The sequence below is a fragment of the Muntiacus reevesi genome, chromosome 5 (assembly GCF_963930625.1).
Source record: "Muntiacus reevesi chromosome 5, mMunRee1.1, whole genome shotgun sequence".
Classification (NCBI taxonomy): domain Eukaryota; kingdom Metazoa; phylum Chordata; class Mammalia; order Artiodactyla; family Cervidae; genus Muntiacus; species Muntiacus reevesi.
Window position 1 is genome coordinate 99,682,901 of NC_089253.1, and position 20,222 is coordinate 99,703,122.

At 51.2% G+C, this 20,222-nt stretch overlaps 1 protein-coding gene across 4 annotated transcripts in view; it reads right to left on the reverse strand.

Annotated features, from left to right (window-relative positions):
• Positions 1-583: 583 nt before the first annotated feature.
• The window catches only part of PRDM2 (PR/SET domain 2), a 133,796-nt gene continuing 114,157 nt past the window's right edge, over positions 584-20,222 (reverse strand). For 2 of the 4 annotated variants that reach the window (XM_065936049.1, XM_065936051.1), the window contains 2 exons: positions 9,094-9,237; positions 586-2,455 (listed from right to left, as the gene is read on the reverse strand). In XM_065936049.1, the coding sequence (XP_065792121.1) occupies positions 9,117-9,237 (121 nt within the window). In that variant the 3' untranslated portion in view covers positions 586-2,455; positions 9,094-9,116. Of the gene's footprint in view, positions 2,456-9,093; positions 9,238-20,222 lie in introns of those variants that run through there. The other 2 variants (XM_065936052.1, XM_065936050.1) reach the window with 2 other exon arrangements.

Sequence of the window (20,222 nt, forward strand, 5' to 3'; positions counted from 1 at the left end):
TGCCTGGGGCTCAGGGCTTGGAAATAAGAAATAAGAAAGTGACTGCTATTGGGTGTGGGGTTTCTTTTGGGAGGTGATAGAAAATGTTCTAAACCTGACTGTGGCGATGGCTGCAGAACTGTGTGGACATACTAAAAAACAATGATTTATACACATAAATAGATAAATGGTATGATATGTGAATTTGAGCTCAATGAGGCTGCTTAAAGAAAAGAATATGTCTGCAATCACAGGAGGCCTTTCTAGTCTCAGCCATGTGGCTTCTTAACTCACTGGCTGGCAGATGGGATAGGGCCATGAATGTAGCGTGAGCTTGCTCACCGGTGGGGGTATTTCCATGGGGAGCTTCCTGGAAACCTTGGGTTTCTCTCATGGCTAGGATGGAACCTTCGAGGACCCCCAGCCCACTCCCACCCCTCAGACACAGAAGACTCCAAGTACCAGAACCAAAATGATCACTCCCACGCCTGTTCCTCACAATCTCGCCTCACACTTTTATTGTTAATTTTCTTCACATGTCCTCTTCTGCAATCCAAACCCACGCTCGAAGACCATCACTGACCAGGAAACACCGCTTTTTAAAAAACAAAAAACCCACCCACCCACCCCCGTTTTCATGATTGGAACATTTGTGACAGTTCTCCTGATAAGTCTGAGGGTTGGAGGCTGACCAGCACGTTTGCACACGCAGAAAAAATGAGTGTCCCCCAGCCCTCCCACCACATTTTCCAGAATTTTCCACTGGCTGAAGGCGACTTTCCAAGCTTTGGGTTCGTGGGCCTTCCTCGCTGCTGAAAGGAAAAACAAACCCTCAAGAACTGAGAGGCTGGGGTACAGTTCACGAGTGTCAACATGGAGGGGACAAAATCGTATCGTTAGGATAAAGAACGGCCACAGATTTTCATGCTCATGAGGGTTAATTTTAGGAGTGGGCCAAAGGATTCCAGTTTGTGAGAATTTAAAACAAATCATGGCCTGTAGCTGGGAGGGTGGGAAGAAGGATGGGAACAAGCCAGCAATCAGCACTTTTCTGCCCACGTGAGGCTCTCAACGAAACTTTCCTCCTGGACCGTTATCAGACCCCATGCTGCAGCCAGTCGACGGATTCATTAAATAACACAAGTTATAAAACTTTAAAAATGGGGCATTTACAGTCAGAGACATAAATACGTGCTTTTAAAAGTGTCTACATACATATTTACAGAGTTGCAAGATCAACCGTAATAGCCCTGAAAAAAGTCCCTTTTTCTTTGTTTGCATGACCATTCCTACATACTCTAAAGGGTCCCCTCTTTCCACTTTGGGTCTGGCGCATCACCATCAAAAATGGGGCTGAGAAGACAGCACCAAAGTGGTCTCAGACATCCTTGTCTGGGGTCTGCCCCAAAGGCACAAAACCCAAGACCCTCACTGAACTGGGTCCAAACTCCTAGCTCAGCTCACCCGTTTCTCCGAGACATGGACTGCTCCATCAGAGACGAAGCCAGCTGCATTGTTCCCTGGCAGGCGATGGACGGTCTCCGGAAATCTCTTCCCCACCGCCCCACCCCCACCCCCAGGCTTTTTAATCGTCCAACTTATTTTTCGTTTCCCAGTTTCTGTTTGTTTGTTTCCCTTTTCAGCCAATTTGAGAAGCACAGACACTAAAGGTGTTGATGGTCCCACCAAGTGAGGCAAAGAAGCACATGAGGAGCTCGCTCCCTGCCCCCACCAGATGCCTTGCCGTCCCTGCCTCTCACAGGGAGGAGTCTGATCTATAAATGGAGACTAGGACTTTCTCCTGGACGCACAGGGCCTGACAAATGAGAACGGCAAATCTGGAAACGACTCAAGAGCCAGCGGCTCAGATTGCTCAGGCAGAGAGAAAAGGCTTCCAAGTGCAAGGGCCAAGGGGGATGATCAGCAAGGCTCCGAAGTGTCTACAGGCTACAGATTCCCAGAGACATTAGGGGTGAGGAAAGGCGGGCGTGGGGGGCGGGGGAGGGGGGCTGTGGGGGGTGTGGGGCAGGAGCAGGGCTGGCCAGAAGGGGAACTTGGCCTCCTCCTGAAGGCCTTGCTCAGACAGGGCTGGAGCTGACCCCTGGGGTCAGACCCAAGTCCCCGCTGTGGCAAAAGACAACCAGAGAAGCAAAAAGCAGGATCAAGGAGCTCTTGAAAAATTGCATAGTAGGAGGGGCCCCTCCCAACAGGAAGGCTGAGCTGCAGGTCACAGCCCGGGGACAGCACCCGCATGTCATCCTCGGTGCCGAGTCAGCTACCCTCCAGCCTCCCTGGGGTTCAGGACCCTCGTCTGAAGACCACAGGCGCACGCATACGCACACACACATGCACACACACACATATACACACGCACTCCTTCTCTCTCGCAGGCTCATGGATCTGGAACAGGTCGGTACTTCCTGCAGGGCAGAAGGCCAGTCCCTTTGGCTTCACTGACTCCAGGTCACTTCAGGTGCTGAGGAGAGAAAGAGAAGAAAAAGAACAATGACGGCTACATACTCAAGTGCCTACCTCTTCCAGCATGGTCCCTCCACTGAATTTTTCCAGTTAAATTATTTTCAGAAGTATACCACCTGCACAGAAAGAGCATGGCTTGATGAACTGTTAGTGAACACTCCTGTGTGACCAGCACCCCGATGGGGAAACAGAACATGGCCAAGCTCCCATCAGCCCCACCCAGGCACCTCTTGAGGATACCCACCCACCTTCACCCCCTAGAATAACCACTCTCCTGACCTAATTACCATAGATTGCTTTTACCTGTTTTTATTTATATATTTACTTATTTTTGGCTATTTATTTACTTATTTTTGAGTCTTCAGGGCTGCAAGCAGGCTTTCTCTAGTTGCAGTGAGCGGGGGCTACCCTCTAGTTGCAGTGTGCAGGCTTCTCACTGTGGTGGCTTCTCTTGTTGAGGACCCTGGACTTCATTGATCCTCAGCATGTGGAATCTTCTGGAACCAGGAATCAAACCCATTTCCTCTGAATCAGCCCTTGGATTCTTAACCGCTGGGATACCAGGGAAGCCATAACCCATTTTTTGACTTAAATAAATGGGATCAATTGGTACATGTGCCTTCTGGGCCTGGCTTCTGCATAATGGTTTTGGAGATGCACCCACCTGAGGATGCACACGCTCATCGAGCATGTGGCCCTGGTTCTTTCAGTCTATGCTATGGATTCTAGTACAAGGTCAGGCCACTTTCATCTGCCTAGTCCACTGCCCATGCACAGGTGGGTGGTTTCTAGTCTGGGGCCATCCTGAGTAATGTCGACAGAACATTCTTATATGTGTCTAGAAGACATGTACGGTGCACACGTGTACATATTTATGCTAAGTGGAAATGCTGGGCAGTAGGGTGTGCGTAAATAAAATATGAACATGTGGTAAACATGTGTATACACTTCTGCTGAGTGTACCCCTAGCAATATAACTGCTGGGTCCTGCGGAAGGCATAGGTACAGTATCAGTAGGTACTGCCAGACAGTTTTCCAAAGTAATTACACTGTCACTTCATTCATGCTAATACACTGAATCACCCTGGTGGCAGGTGACACAGATCCCCGTTTCAATGGAAGAGACAGGATCAGAGAGGAGAAGGAACCTTTACAAGGTCAGTCTGATGCACAGAGATAGGGTTGAGCCCCATCCTGAGCCTATGTGTGCCCTGTGTCCTGGGGGAGTGGCTTACTCCTCATCCTTCCTCCAAGAAAACCCTGGTTATGGTGCTTGGCACAGAAAGCCAGGCCCATGGGTGACAGTTTAATGACATTTGTTGCCCAGGGTTGACTATGAGCCTGGAGTTGGGCTAAGCCAAGTTCAGGGGCTCAGTTCTCTCCTCCAGTGGAACTGGTCATCATTTACTGTTACTACGACAAGTACTATTTACTATTGCTATTACTACTAATAATAATAATATAATTCAGTGAAAAGAATAATAATTATATCACTGATTTGTGGGAAGACTTACTACATACCAGGCATACTAAGTGCTTTTCATGTGCTAACCTTTGCAGTCCTGACAATATAACCGTGAGAGGCATATGCTCATCCCTTGCTATCCACAGGGGACTGGCTTCAGCACCCCTGTTGATGTGCAGTATGTTTAGTCGTGTCCAACTCTTTGCGACCCCATGGACTGTAGCCCACCAGGCTCCTCTGTCCATGGGATTCTCCAGGCAAAAATACTGGAGTGGGTTGCCATTTCCTCCTCCAGGGGATCTTCCCCACCCAAGGATCGAACCCATGTCTCCTGCATCTCCTGCTTTGGCAGGTAGGTTCTTTACCACTGAGCCACCTGGGAAGCCCTCAGAACCCCCAAGGATACCAAAATCCACAGATGCTCAAGTCCCTTATGTATAGTGGTATAGTGTTGAATTATCAACCCAATTTACAGATGGGCAAATTGAAACACGGAGAAGTGAATTACCTGCCAGGATTATTGGAATGGGGGTTCAACTCCATAAAGTGTGCTCCTATGTCAATTTCAACTCCCCTCGACCTCAGACCCCTTGATGGGACTGGAAAGAGAGTTGCTCCTGGTGGAGCTAGGTGACTTAGAAAGAGGGAGCCTCCTGCCAGGTGGAGGCTGGCATGCACCCTGCTCATCTGAGCAGGAGCAGCAGGAGGAAAGGAAGGCAGGCCAGCATGCAGCAGCCTGCAACCCCCCCCCCTGGTCTAGTGTGGCTCATCTATGTGAGCTTCCTGTGGGTCATCAAGTGGGATCCATACAAGAAGCCATCTTGCCAGACCCCAACCGGAAAGGCAGCCCTCCAGGGAGGAGACCCCAGCAGCAGACTGGACCCCTGGGACTGGAGCTGAGGGACAGCTGGCCGAGGCTGTGCCAGAGGAGAGTTCACCTATTACAGAGACCCTCCACCATCCATTCCCAGGACCCCATAGGAGGGCCAGTGTCAGGAAGCCTGCCCCAAGGCTGGCCAGTCTTAGCTAAAGGAGCAGTGACAGCCAAGAGGGGCATCATATGTTGACCAGACAAGTGAGAAGTGCCAGTCCCTGTCCCAGACAGCCCTTCCTAGTCCCTACCCTGGTCAGTCCCTCCTAGACCCTCAGGCACAAGTCTGGTTGGTGCCTAGGACTGGAAAGAGACAGAGGTGAAATAGGATGTGCAATGGGAGTTTCACGCTGGACTAGGCAATGTGGCATTTTGTTACACCTAAAAGTGAAAGTGCTGGACTTTGCCTGAGACATCGTGAGAACACAGAAGAGGGGGCAGTGGAAGGCAGGTGCTGGAGAAAAGCCAAGCTGCCCTGTGGTGGTCCCTCACTTGGGTCAGGCTGTCCAGTAGGCTGGTCACAGAGCCTCTACCTGGGCGAGGGCAGGAGGATGAACAGCAGTCCTGGGTGCTCTGGGGACATCATCATTTTCCTCAGGACAAAGTCCAATGCATGTACCCTGGGCACAGACCATAAAGCCCATGGTCCATCTGGCATCAGAAGACTGACCCCAGGGCTGACACTCGCCCCTCTGTCTCAGCTTCCCCTAACTATAAATAGAGGGTGCTGGCCTATACATCCCTTCCTGTGCTAAAATCCTTTGCCATGGCATCTCAAAATATCATTCTGCAACTGTGTTAAATAGTCCTATGGACTGAATTGTGCCCCCACTCCAATATCCATGCCTACTCATGATTGTACTCTAACTCCCAATGTGATGGCATTTGGAGGTGGGGCCTCTGGCAGGTGATTATGTTTAGATGAGGTCATGAGGGTGGGGCCCTCATGATGGGATTAGTGCCCTTGTAAGAAAAGATGCTTCCTCCCTCTGCCATGTGAGAACACAGTCAGAAAGTAGCATCTGCAGGCCAGGAAGAGAGGTCTCACTAGAGCCCAGTGATCCTGGTATCCCTATCTTGGCCTTCCAGCCCCCAGAAATGTAAGAAGTAAATTTCTATTGCTTAAGCCCCCCTGTCTGTGGTATTTTACTATGGTAGCCCAAACAGACTAAGACAAATAGTATAAGTAAGATTCTTTTTTTAAGTCATTTTTTAAGTGGGCAAAAAACCTAAACAGGCATTTCTCCAAAGAAGACATACAGATGGCTAATAAACACATGAAAAGTTTCTCAACACCTCTCATTATTAGAGAAATGCAAATCAGAACTACAATGAGATATCGCCTCACACAAGTCAGAATGGCCATTATCAGAAAATCCACAAACAACAGTGCTGGAGAGAGTGTGGAGAAAAGGGAACCCTCTTGCACTGTTGGTGGAAATGTAAATTGATGCAGCCACTATGGAAGACGGTATGGAGATTCCTTTAAAAAACTAGGAATAAAACTACCATAACGACCCAGCAATCCCACTACTAGGCATATACCCTGAGGAAACCAAAATTGAAAAAGATACTTGCATCCCAATGTTCACTGCAGCACTATTAACAATAGCTAGGACATGGAAGCAATGTAGATGTCCATGAACAGATGAAGGGATAAAAAAAGTCGTGGTACATACATACAATGGGATATTATTCAGTTATAAAATGGAAAACATTCGAGTTAGTTCTAAGGTGGATGAACCTAGAGCCTATTAAACAGAGTGAAGTAAGTCAGAAAGAGAAAAACAAATATTGTATATTAACACATATGTACAGAATCTAGAACGATGGTTCTGATGAACCTATTTGCAGGGCAGCAATCGAGATGCAGACAGAACTGACTGACAGACACGGGAGGGAGAGAGGAAGGAGAGGGTGGTACGAATAGAGAGAGGAGAATGGAAACATACACTACCATGTGCAAAATGGACAGCCAATGGGAATTTGCTATATGATTCAGGCAACCCAAACCAGGACTCTTACAACCTAAAGGGGTGGGAAGGGGTGGGAGGTGGAAGAGAGGTTTAAGAGGGAGGGGACATATGTGTGCCTAGGACTGATCCATGTTGATACATGGCAGAAATCAAGGCAATATGGTAAAGCAATTATCCTTCAATTAAAAATAAAATTTTTTAAATAATAAGTTATACATACTTATTATCGTTCAGTTGCTAAGTCATGTCTGACTCTGCGACCTCATGCACTTTTAGCCCACTAGACTCCTCTGTCCATGAGATTTCCCAGGCAAGAATACTGGAGTGGGTTATCACATCCTTCTCCAGGAAATCTTCCCGGCATACTTATTTAAAAATGTAAAACATAAAAATTTTCAAATTAGGGAAAAAATTAAATAAGATTTTAAGGAGCAAGTTTCAGTCCCTTTGAAATTAAACTGTTGAGCTCTGATCATTCACTGTTGGTGAGTATACAGAAAAAGCTGTGAGCTGCAGAGGCAAATGAAATTGGGCTTCTAGGCATCCAAGCACCCAGCTTGGGAAGCTGCACTCATTTGAAACCAAGAGGAAAAGAACACACCTGTCTAGGGTCACACGCGGGCCCCAAAGGAGGGCCTGAACCTGCAAGGCCTGCTTACAGCTGAGACTGCAGTAGCCGGCAGAAACACCCTAGTCTGTGCAGAAATCACTCCAGCTGCACCTGACCCTCTCTTAGGCTGCAAAGAACACCTGTTCTGAGCTGAAAGCCACATCCAGCCAGCCCGTCAGCATGAAAGCCCACATAGCTGCCACAGGGGTGATCCCAGGACACACGTGGGACCAGAGTGGGGAACTGCTCAGCCCGCACGGCCTGCCGTTCTCCAGAACACTCTAGCCAAGCCTGTCCTCTCGGGGCCCCCATTCTCCCCTCTGTGAAATGGGTGCGGGGATGGAGTTCTGGGCCACCCCGTCCTGAGCAGCATCCATCGCACCGTTGCTCCACTGCACTCCTGACTGAACTCCCAACTCGGGAGCTGGGTCCCGAGAGGCAGTCTCAGTGTCAGCTCCACAGACAGGCTCTCAGGGGGAAGTGGGTTTTACATCCAGGCCCCTCCCAAATGAACTCCCAGAGAAATAAGGCCAGAAACTCCACCTGCTGAGGGAGGGAGAAGGGAGCGAGCCATGGGGAGAGGAGAGATGGGAGGAAGGCTCAACACAGAAGACCCCAGAGCTTCAAAACCCAGCCCCTCTTGCCTTAAACAACTGCATTCTCATTCCAAACAACCCTGGCCGCATTAGGCAGGCATCCCCGAACCTGAGTGGGTCCCAGAACTTCAGGGCCGTCTGCTGATGCAGATTCCCAGGCCCTGCTCACCAGTGTGCTCATTTAGTGAATTGGAGTGGTACCCTGGGGTCTGTATTTTTAACCAGTACCCCCATCATCTGGGCTTCCTGGGTGGCGCTAGTGGTAAAGAACCCGCTTGCCAATGCAGGAGACTTAAGAAACATGGGTTCGATCCTTGGGTCAGTAAGATCCCCTAGAGGAGGGCATGGCAATGCACTCAGTATTCTTGCCTGGAAAAATCCCATGGACGAGGAGCCTGGTGGGGTAAGGTCCATAGGGTCGCAAAGAGTCAGACGTGACTGAAGCAATGCACACACTTCCCAGTCGTACTTGAAATGCTGGTCTTGGGGACACAGTGAAAGAAGACATGCCATGTCACCAGCAGAGAAACCCAAGCCAGCTCGAGGTCAGTAGCAAAGCCCAGCCCCTCAAGAGGAAAAGTCCAGCTTCCATGAATGAATTAGGCTTCATCATCAGAAAATCTAGAAGGAAGCTCATGGCTCAGCATAAATCTCAGTTTTACATTTTACAAATTAATATTACTTCCACTTTCAAGTACATGATAGAATAGCCTTTTCTGGGCTTAAAGCCACTGAAGGTTTCAAGTGTTGTACGATCACTAAGACTTACCTGGTGTTTATTCTGTGCCAGGCAAGGTTCTGAGTGCTTTCATACATTTGACACTTGCAATTCTCACAATCGTATGAAATAGGTACTATTGTCATCCCCATTTTATAGATGTGGAAACTGAGGCTCAGAGAGAGAGGTCCTGCAGCCCATAAGTGACAGAACTGGGATGTGAACCAGGTGGTCCAGGGTCCACACGCTCACCCAGTCCCAGCAGGAAGGCCTCCTGCCCCCACTCAGCACACAGCACGGTGCTCCAGGAGTCATCACGCCCAACCCCCCCTCTCCTGCCCAGCCCACCCCCAAGCCCCACCCCCGAGAGCCCCAGGAGGCTCCCCCACCCTCTGAGTACCTGTCAGGGAGCAGGCGAAGCACCTACTCTTTGAGGAGGGATCCCTGGAGCTGGGCTGCAGCTGTGGCCTTGACATTCCTACACTGTCTGGTGATGTACGGGGCAGCCGGCGGAGGACATCGGGATGCCAGGCGGAGACTGTAGCTGCGTGGGGAGAGGAATAACACACAGCGTCACCAGGGGCCCAGCCAGTGGGTGTCCCAGGCACACCTGGAGGGCCTTGGTGCTGATGCGCTCTCCGGGAACCTTCAGACCAATGGGAGGTGAGCTTTAACAACCACCATGCTCCATCTACCTGCTTCCCTCCGCTGGGAGGCACTGGGCCGGGAGAAGCATCTAACTGCCAGGTTCTGAGATACTGCACAGGGCAGGCCCACCCTGAGGACCCTGGCTGGATGGCGGGTGAGCCAGAAATGGACACTTGCTGTGAAGATGGCAGCTTGACCGCTTCCCCACCTGCTTCGGTGGGCATTGCTCTCCCCGCAAAAAGCATCTGAGTATGCTCTGGTACCACGTTACAACCATCGCTCACAGAAAGGAGAGGAGGGAGGGCCGGGTCCCCTCCAGGCCATTAACTCTGCACCTGGCAGCCATCCCAGTCTCACCGTGCCAAAAACGTTTGTGTCGGGGTCTCAGCGGGGGTGTAAACCAGGATCCCTTGACACCGTTTGGTCCTATTTGCTACTACAGCCCTTCAAACAGGATTTCTTCTTCAGGAAAGCATTATTATTATTATTTAAATAGCTAATGCAGAGACTTCCCTGATGGTCCAGTAGGTAAGACTCTGTGCTTCCACTGCAGGGGGTACAGGTTCAATCCCTGGCCGGGGAACTAAGATCCTTCCTTCATGCTGTGTGGTGTGGCCAAAAAAAACAATAATAATAAAGATAAAAACCCAAATACTCTGTTTAAAAAGAAAAAATGCTAACCAAGACCATTATTCCTCCCTTTCCTTCATCCAGCTAACTCATACTCATCTTCCAGATCCTAGCTGGAATACCACCTCCCCCAGGAAGCCTTCCTTCTCTAATTCTTGGATGAGATGTCCCCCTTGTGGGTTCCCACCGCCCCTCCTATTTCTCCATCACAGCACTTGTTATACTGAGTCACAAGCAATCACAGAATCATGTGTCAAATTCCCTCAGGAGCTATGCGATCTCAAGGTCAGGGCCCTTGTCTTGTTCGATGCTGCATCTTACTTTAGCATCACAAAAACAAATGTTTGTTGAATAAGAGTAACACAAGGACCTCCCTGACAGTCCAGTGGTTAAGAAACCACTTGCCAATGCAGGGGACACGGATTCGATCCCCGGTCTGGGAAGATCCCACAGGCCACAAGGCAACTAAACCTTTGAGCTACAACTACTGAGCCCACGTGCTGAGAGCCTGCGCTCCACAGCAAGGGCAGCCTTCCAATGAGCAGCCTGCACACCTCAACGAAGAGCAGCCCTTACCCGCTGCAACTAGAGAAAGCCTTCACGCAGCAATGAAGACCCAGTGCAGTCAAACATACGGTGCCCAGAATTGTGCTATTTTACATATAGCAAGGGTCTTACTCTTCATACATGGTGGATACTCTATTAACTTTCATTTACAGATGGGTAAACAGAGGCACAGAGTGGTCAAGTAACTTGTTCTGGGTCCCAAGTCTGCCTCTCTGGGTAGAAGAATGGAAGTGAGGCGGGTGTGCTGCTCTCGTCCAGGTGTTGGCCACAGCCTGCGCTGTTGGACATGGCTGAGCTAGGAATGAGGTCCATCTCAAAGGTGAATCATCAGGGTTTCAATTACAGGTTCTTAGCCAGGGCACAGATTTGGCAATGTCTGGAGACATTTGGGATCGTCACATCTGAGGGTAGGGATACTGCCACCTAGCATCCGGTAGGCAGGGCCAGGGATGCTAAACTAAACATCCTAAAATGCATAGGATGCCCCCACGACAACTAATCTGCCCAGATAGTAAAAGCACCATGACCTATCAAGAATGCGTACTCAGCCTCTCAGCTGTGTCCAACTCTGTGTGACCCCATGGACTGTAGCCCACCAGGCTCATCTGTCCATGGGATTTTTGCAGGCAAGAATATTGGAGCGGGTTGCCATTTCCTCCTCCAGGGGAGCTTCCCGACCCAGGGATCAAACTGTAGTCTCCTGTGTCTCCTGCATTGGCAGGCTGATTCTTTGCCACTGAGCCACCTGGGAAGCTCTACCGGAATAGAAGAACGTATAAACAGCCCCACACCAAAGTTGTCAGAGGAAGATTTCTGTCCCCTCCACAAACCGGATACCCTCTGAGGACTTAGCTCTCAGTCGTGGCTCGGGGCTGCACCTGCTTCGATTCCTCCCCTGCACTGTGTGATCCAGCCTGAGCAAGATTTAAGGCAGAAAACAGAGACCCAATGCTCAGCAGCAAGCCTGTGCCCCAGAAAGACCAAAAGGTCCATGAGGTGGCCTGTGGGGGGCACGCCAGGGTGACAAGACCCCTTGGCTAGCTGACTCAATGCTGGGACGGGACAGTCAGCTGCCAGGCTGCCTGAAAACACAGATGAGCTGCAGAACCTCGTCCAGCACAAGAATAAGGGACAGTCCTGGCATGTGGCAGGTACCCCATGCTGTCCCTTCTCTGGGGCCATGTCTCCAGAGGAATAGAGCAGGACAAACAGCAGCTTGGGGACTACAGGCTAGCATCCTTAATTTCCAGTTCCTTCCTCTCACTGTCGCCATCATCACACATCTATCAAACATTCAGAAACCTAATCAGTCAGGGACTTCCCTGGTGGTCCACTGGTTCAGAATCTGCCTTTCAATGCAGAGAGTGTGGGTTCAGTCCCTGGTTGGGGGATTAAAGAAGGTCCCACATGCCACAGGTAACTAAGCCCACGTGATCTAGAACCCAGCCGCCGCAACAAAAGATCTTGAACTCCACAACTAAGACCTGAAAAAACCAAATATAAATAAATAAACATTAAAAAAAAACACCCTTATCAATCAAAGGTGATACCTTGACCTCCCAGCCTTCTCCAGCTGCTATGGGTACCTCTGCTTCCTTATGCTCTCTTCCACTCTCAGGCTCCTGCAACCCCACAGCCACTGACACTCAGGAGCAGGTTTTCTTCTCAACCCTAGGTGTCTACCTGGTCAGGGGCAAGGTCTGCAGAGGTGGGTGCCTCTCGCCACCCCTCACACACTGCCCAGCCTCGTGGAGGATAACATGGGCTAACATGCACAAGGACCCATGTGATTCCCAAGTGCTCTCTCCTCTGTTAAATCTGGAGTCTGCCAGCAGCCCAGGTGGAAGGAAGGAATAAGTGCTTTTAAACCCATTTCACAGATGAGGAAATGAAGGCTCAGACAGATGGAGACTTTCCTGGGGAGCAAAGTCCAGGTCTTTCAGCTTCATGAGCCACAATTTTGCAGAGGGACACTAAGTCACCGTCTGGGTGTTTCCTTAAGGGACTAGGGTGGTGATATCCAATAGGACAGTCTCCTTTCTGAGTGTGAAACCCTTTCTCTGGTCGGAGAACTTGTGAGAGCCCAGCAGCTGAGATGTGTAGTGTCAAGAAACCAGATATTCATAACCCACAAGGACCTCAGGATTCTTCGGTCCTGCTCAGTGGCTGTGTGACCTTGGCAAGCCACGAACCCTCTCTGAGCTACAGTTTCACCACCCAGAAAATGGGAAGGGCAGTTTTATTATTTTTTTATTTCATAGCGCTATTGTTGTTCAGTCACTTAGTTGTGTCCGACTCTCTGCAGTCCCATGGACTGCAGCACCCCAGGCTTCCCTGTCCTTCACTATCTCCTGGAGTTTGCTCAAACTCATGTCCATTGAGTCAATGATGCCGATAAAATACAGTATCAATGGGCATGGTGTTTTGATTGTGGCCGCTGTGGGGTGGAAGAGGCAGCACGCCGTCAGAGACCTGAGTGCGAGTTCCCACCCTCATACTCGCTGGAAAGCCTCCCTGACTCCTGGCCTCCAAACCTCAGTCTCCTCATCCGTAAAATGGAGACAACCTGTGCAGCTTGCTAATGCAGAGCTGGGCTAGAGAGGGCCTGGGAATGAAGGACCCTTGGCCTTCTGAGAAGAATTCAGCAAGAGGGCGATGTTTCTGAATGTCCAGGGGAGTGAATGTGAGGGGAGGGAACATGGAAGCAGGAAATGCTGGGCCCTGCCCACTCTGTCCGCCTTCATCCCTCTCTTCCATCACCTGGTCGGGTCTTCTGCACAGCTTCCACACTGGCTCCCCTCCCATCTGCTCTCCTTCCCTAAGGTTGTGACGTGTCCCCAAACCCAGGGCTCCCAGCCCGTCCCCGCTGACCTCCCAGCCACCTCACTCCTTCGGCTCCTTTTTCCCCAGCTCCACAAGACTTCCTTCAGCACATCGACGTGGAGCCTTCAGCCCCCAGTGCTCACCGGAGTCCCCTGAAGCTGCTCCCCAGTCCGTGACATCAGATCTCTGAGATGGCCTCGGCAGCAGCGTCTTTTAAGATCCACAGGGGTCTCAGCGGGGCTGGGGGGCGGGCTGGGAACAAGTGCCCTGCAGATGGTCCGGGGCTGGCCCCCTGAGTTATCAGCCCACACAACCCCCACCTCCAAGGGTGGCTCCACGTTGTCTATGAGATAGAGTGGTGAGCGCGGGTCTAAGACTACAGAATGGGCTGGGTCTGCTCATCACTGCAGCCTTCACACCCAGTTCTGAGTGCATGGACAGCGGATCCTCAAAACATACTGAATGAAGGAGTGAGTGACAGACTTAGAACTTCTGGTTGCCAGGGGGAAGGGACAGTTAGGGAGTTTGGGATCGACATGTACACACAATGCTATATTTAAAATGGACAGCTCCAAGGATCTGCTGTACAGCACATGGAACTGTCTCAATGTTACGTGGCAGCCTGGATGGGAGGGGAGTTTGGGGGAGAATGGCTACATATCTATGTATGGCTGAGTCCATCTGCTATGCACCTGAAACTACTCCAGCATTGTTAATTGGCTATGCCCTGAAACAAAATTAAAAAGTTAAAAAAAAAAAAAAAAAGCAGTGAGTGATCCTAGACCCTAGACATCCCCCACACAGGCTTCTCAGACACAGAAATCTGTGCACATTCAGTGCAGAAGTCAGAACCGTGCTTAAATGGGCCCCTCGAGCATCCTGCCTCAGAACCTCGTAAGACGGGTGACGCTCATTATCCCGAATCCAAGGCATCCAGAAAGGGCAGGATAACCACTTCTTCACTGTCAGAACCACCCCCCACCACAGTCTGAAGGAACCAAGAGGGCAGAGTTGTCCTGTTGGACTTGAGGGTGTCATTTATGTTTCCAATAGTCCATTCCTGCAGACCCTGCCCAGAACGTTTCTCCCAGGAGTCACAGGGCTACCTGTCTCTCCTCCAAGTTCTTGTTCAAGGGCCTCCTTCTCATTGGACCTCCTTCCCACTCTATTTAAAATAGCAAATGCTCTGCCCTCCAGTCCATTTTTCTTTCTTTATTGTATGTATTCACTGCATCAACACGCTCGGTGTCTAACTGGCCATTTGCTTTCTGACTCCCTTGGAGGCATTTTGTCCCTGATGGACCCACCACTAAACCCGTGCCTGGCACACAGTAGGGGGCCTTTCATTATTTGCTGGATAGATGGTGTGTCTGCTACCTGCCAAGTGCTTTGCCAAGGAAGCTTTGATGAATGGTGCACATTGAGGTCTTCACCTGGGCATGGTCTATGTGTGACTCAGTGATGCCTAAAGGGGAAAGTGCTTGTTTTCAGAGGGAGACTGATGCCATGTGCAAGGTGGCCGAGACTGGGGCCTCTGGGCTCCCAAGCAGCCATGTTCTCTCTCAACCCCCAGTGGCTTCTGGTGAAGGAGGCAGCAGATACCCTGAACTACACATGAGAAACAAAAGAGAAAGAGCAGGAGGGAAGACCAGGGTCGGGGAGAAGATGGGAAAAGGTGATGTGGAGAAGGGCCCAGCACAGGTCCCAAGCAGAGAGAGTGATGCAAGGACCTGGTGAGGATCTAACAGGGTTGGTCTGTCTGCATGGGGCATCTGCACAAGCTGATGACTCACAGGTGAAGCAGGGCAGCATCTCAGCTAGTCTTCCTGGAGCTTGAACTCTCTGGGCTCTGGGGACCTGGGGAGAAGGGGACGTCAAGGAGCAGGGCCCATACCTGATCTCTCATCTGGGGGCAGAGGATGTTGGGGCCTGGGAGATGAAGTAGCAACAGAAACTAAGGCATGCTTAATAGAAATGAGCTAAAGCTGCCAATCACTGAACAGATCATTTAATGACATGAAAAGGCAATTCACAGAGAAGTCCAAAGCTGATGAATATGCAAAGATGCCCGGATGCCCTGCAACTGTCCAGGAAGAGTAGTTAACACAAGAGGCTGCCTTCCCAGGTCAGACTGGGGACAGGTGCCATATGGGTGGTGCCCGCAGGTGAGGGAAGGTGAGCAGGATGAGGGCTGCCCCCAGGTTCCCTGACATCTGGGGAGGCTGAGCCCACCTGCCCCCACCTCCCGAGAGCATCTCCTCACTAGGCCGGAACGTCAGAGAGGGAAGAGGGGGTGGAGAGGAGGGTCTTATAGGCCTGGGTTAGTTGGGAGCCAGGCTATCCCTCTGGGCAGCAAGTGACGTGACCCGATGTGGCCACTGTGTTGGACACAGCAGGATAAGGAAGAACAGAGCTGGGAGACCGGTTAGTCCAGCAAGATGGTGGCCAAGGACATTGAGAAATGAGCAGTGGATTTGGGATACATTTTGGAGCTGGATGTTGCGGGTGGGGCAGGTGGATGAAAGTCTAGACAGATTCCAGGGTGGGTAGTTTGTTTAACTGAGAAGGGGAAGACAAGAGAAAACTTGGTGGGGAGGTATGTTTTGAAAGGATTACCTTTGCAACGTTCACTAGACACCCAAAGGAGACCTCAAAGAGGGTGAATTAAATGAAACTAATGAGTTTGGGGTAGGTCAGAATTTAGGTGGACTGGACAGGCTGGGGGGAGGGGAAACAGGTGGGGGTGGGGGTCCAGGGACTCAGGATGGGATGTGGAGGAATAGGGGATGACCGTGAGAGTGGTGTCCGAGTCGACATGTATTTCAAGGAGGAAGAAGAATTAACAGTGTCCAACTCTGCGTACGTGTCAAGAAAGATAAGAGAACCGATCGCGGCATTTAGTTGCCCAGAGGCTGCGGGTAACCTTAGTAACAGCAGCTTCCAGGACATGGTGGAGACAAATACCTGAGAGAAGTGAGCTCAAGAGGGATGGAGAGGAGAGGAAATGGGGACAGGGGCCCAGAGAGCCCCCACAAGGAGTTCAAGGTCAAGGGAAGGGGCTGCCGGTTCCAGGACAGGCTCTTGGGGTCTCCGGGGTCCCCACCGTGCTCCCCACCAGGCCGCCTGGGGCTTCTGAGCAGAGATCCCTGCCTGCACCCCCCTGTTTGCCTCTTCCGCCTGCATGAGTCAGGTCAGGAGGAATCTCTCGGGACACAACCCCCAGAGCTGGCTGGCCACGCAGCCGCCGCGGAGTCTTACATAACCCTCCGTAAATTCTCAGAGAGTGATTCATCTCAAGTCAGAGTCTGACGTTCAGCACTTTTGCAGGCAGCGAGGGAGAGGCAAAGGGTATGCAAGCCGATGCCCAGGTGAGATAAGCTGAGATGACGTTGACAATCCCTGGAGGCGGGGGAAGCCTCAATAGATGGGAGCCGAGGGAGCCACTACCTGCTTCCTGGTACCCACCACCTGCTTCCTGGTACCCACCACTTCCGGGAATGGGTTGGCTTCCGAAGCAGGCTCCACCTTCGGCTCCAGGGAGGCCTCGCCCACTCGAATGGGACCGCCCCCAGATTGAGAGTCAGGGGTGGGAGTAGAGGAACAGTCCTGGGATACCGGAGTCTGAACTTCAGTCCTTGAACTACCACCCATAACTTGCTATGTGACCTCTGGAAATGCTTCCACCTCTGTGAACCATGGTAGTCTTCCTGGTAAAATGAGGATGTCAAACAAGGGGAAAAGGTAATTGTGTCATTTATTGAGTGCCTAATATGCCCTGGTCTTCTCCAGGAGCATAGAGTCCCTTGGATTGCACCAAGATCAAGCCAGTCAATCCTAAAGGAAATCAACCTGAATATTCATTGGAAGGACTTGACTGATGCTGAAGCTGAAGCTCCAATACTTTGGCCACCTGACATGAAGAACTGACTCATTGGAAAAGACCATGATGTTGGGAAAGATTGAGGGCAGGAGAAATGACAGAGGACGAAGTGGTTGGATGGCATCATCGACTCCATGGACATGAGTTTAAGCAAGCTCCAGGAGATGGTGAAGGACAGGGAAGCCTGGCGTGCTGTAGTCCATGGGGTCGCAAAGAGTCGGACACGGCTGAGTGACTGAACAACTATGCCCCAGAAGTTACTGTAGGGCCTTCATTCCTGGATGGGATGGTGATGACCTGCATCTCAGAGAGGAGGAGACGGAGGCTCAAGAGAGGTGAGGAGGCCCCACGAACATGCTGTCTCGGCCAAAAGGGGTACAGCCAAGATCTGAAAGACCACCTGACACCAAAGCTTGGGTCCCTTTCCGGACAGAGTCCTTGTAGTGATGGGGATCAAAGATCTCTTTTCAATACTCCAAAGGGCCTGAAGGAGTGACCTCTGTCCACTGAACGACCACATGGCCACCCACGATGCCAGAAGGCAGCTCTGGGTGGAACCGTGTCAGCTCAGAGGAGCCCTGGCAGCGGATCTCAGACTCCAACACTGGAGACAAGAAAACAGTCTTGGTGCCTGCCCCCTCCTCAGTCTTACGGGTTCTGATTTAGCTGTCTGGAGTCCAGGCATGGAGGATTTTAAAAGCCAGTTGTTCAGAGCCTCAGTCTGAATCCATCTATTCAAAGTGTGGTCCTCAGACCAGCATCAGTAGTCTCTGGGAGCTTGTTAGAAAGACAGCTACTCAGCCCTCATCTGACCTTCTGAGTCAGAATCTAGATTTTTTTTTTTTTTTTAAGTTATTTATTTTGGCCATGCTGCTTGGCCGGTAGGATCTTAGTTCCCTGACCAGTGATGGAACCTGTGCCCTCTGCCGCAGAACTGCAGAGTCTTAACTCTTCTAGGGAAGTCCCAGAACCTACATTTTTTGTAAGATTCCTGGAAAGGCACCTGTGTGCTGAAACTGGTGGAGCATGGGGCTGGGGGAAAACCCCTGCGGTCGTCAGGTGCAGGAAGCGTGCTTGGGTGGCCTAGCTCTGAAATCTGGGGCAGGACCCAGTGCCTAGTGAAGCCATACAGGGAAAATCTTTGCAGTGGGAGGGCTGGGGGAAGGGAAGTGAGAGTGGTCCTTAGGGGATGGGGCAGCCATTCAAAACCCCTGGCCTGGGGCAGTTGCTGTGGTTCTTCAACTAACACTCAAAGGGTTGGCATCTCGGGCCCTGGTAGCTTAGATTGTTGTTTGTCGTTTAGTCACTAAGTCGTGTCCAGATCTTTCTTCAACCCCACGGACTGTAGCCCACCAGGCTCCTCTCTGTGGGGTTTCCTAGGCAAGAATATTGGAAGACATTGCCATTTTCTTCTCCAGGTGGCTTAGGTGGTTTTTTCCATTTAATCATGTGAGATGATTCCCTTAACCATGTGAGATGGCTTCTTGTGCCTTTTTATGGCTGAGGGGACAATTGCAAGGGAGGTTAAGTAGCTCTTTGTAGGTCACAGAGAGGTGTGAATAGAACGGAAAGAAGGAAAGTTAGAAAGGAAGACAGGATTCACAGAGATCTGACCCCAGAACTGAAGTCTGCCTCTCCGCAGGCAGCTCCCTTCCCTATCATCAGCCCTGAGGGTGGCCATGGGCTGGGGCTGGCTCCAAAAGACCACGCCTGGGTCTTGAGGCTTTTAAGCCAGGTTCTTAGGTCTTCAGGCTTCTCTGGTGAAGAACTGCCTGCAATGCAGGAGACCCACGTTCGATTCCTGGGTCGGGAAGATCCCCTGGAGAAGGAAATGGCAACCCACTCCAATATTCTTGCCTGGGAAATCCATGGACAGAGGAGCCTGGCAGGCTCCATGGGGTCGCAAAGAGTCAGACACGACCGGGCAACTGACACTTTCATTTCACTTTCTTAGATCTGCAGAGGCCATGTGTTCCCCAACCCTGCTGGACTTTAACTCCAAACACATGACAGCTCATGACACAAGCCGGTCAATAGGAAGGCTGGCCCAGCCAGCAATGGCCTCTGCCAAAGAAAGTTTCCTGGCTGGGAGATCCTGGCTGTGGCTGCCTCTGGCCCTGCCAGGATAGGCAAAGGGCAGGGGACCCCAGAGGCCAAGTCAGCAGCCCATCACTCTCAGATGAGGACGATGAACCAGAACAAGATGGTAACCTGCTCAAGGTCACAGAGCAAGCTTTTCTTGGGAAGGACCAAGAATGCCTGGTTGTACTGCTCTGTAGGGGACAATGAGGAAGGGCAGCCTGAGGCCCCGAAGGACTTGGGCAAAAGCAACCCAGGGGGGCAGGCAGCCTCCTAGGCATGGCCTGGACAAGGGCACTCCCAGCTTTGTCATTGCCTCCACTCGCCTGCTTCCCCCGGGGACTCAGTCATGGAGAGTACGGAGAGTCTATGCACTTCTCACCCACCTCCTACCTGCCACCAGGAGGTGCTCAGACACGGTTCCCTAAACGATAAAGGCAGACCAGGAGCCGGGCTCCCCATGCAGTCCAACCCTAACTGCGCCTGGTTGTGTCGCTCCAAGACCAAATCACTGAAGGCAGTATCTTCCCAGAAGGTTGCTCTCACCACCCCACTCAAACCAGGGTCCCCAGCACACCCTCCCCACTCCACTCAGAGCAGTGGATCATGTCTGAAGGATGTCACACCTGCAGGAGATGTCATGGTCTGTGAGGTGCGAGCTGGGGATGAGCAGCCCAGACAGGAGGTAGAAAGGAGCAGACCCCTTGGCGCTCAGCTCTGACCCCTGGCCGCATCTCTGCCGCTCACTGCCTTTTTTTTCCTGGAACCACTCGGTTCAAGACCAGATGCTGGCCCTTCTCTTCTCTAGATGAGCCAAAACAGTCTGCTTTCTTCAAAAGGAAACTTGTAAGAACGGGAGGGAAGCCAAAAAGAAAAAGGAACAAATGCAAGTGTGACAAGAC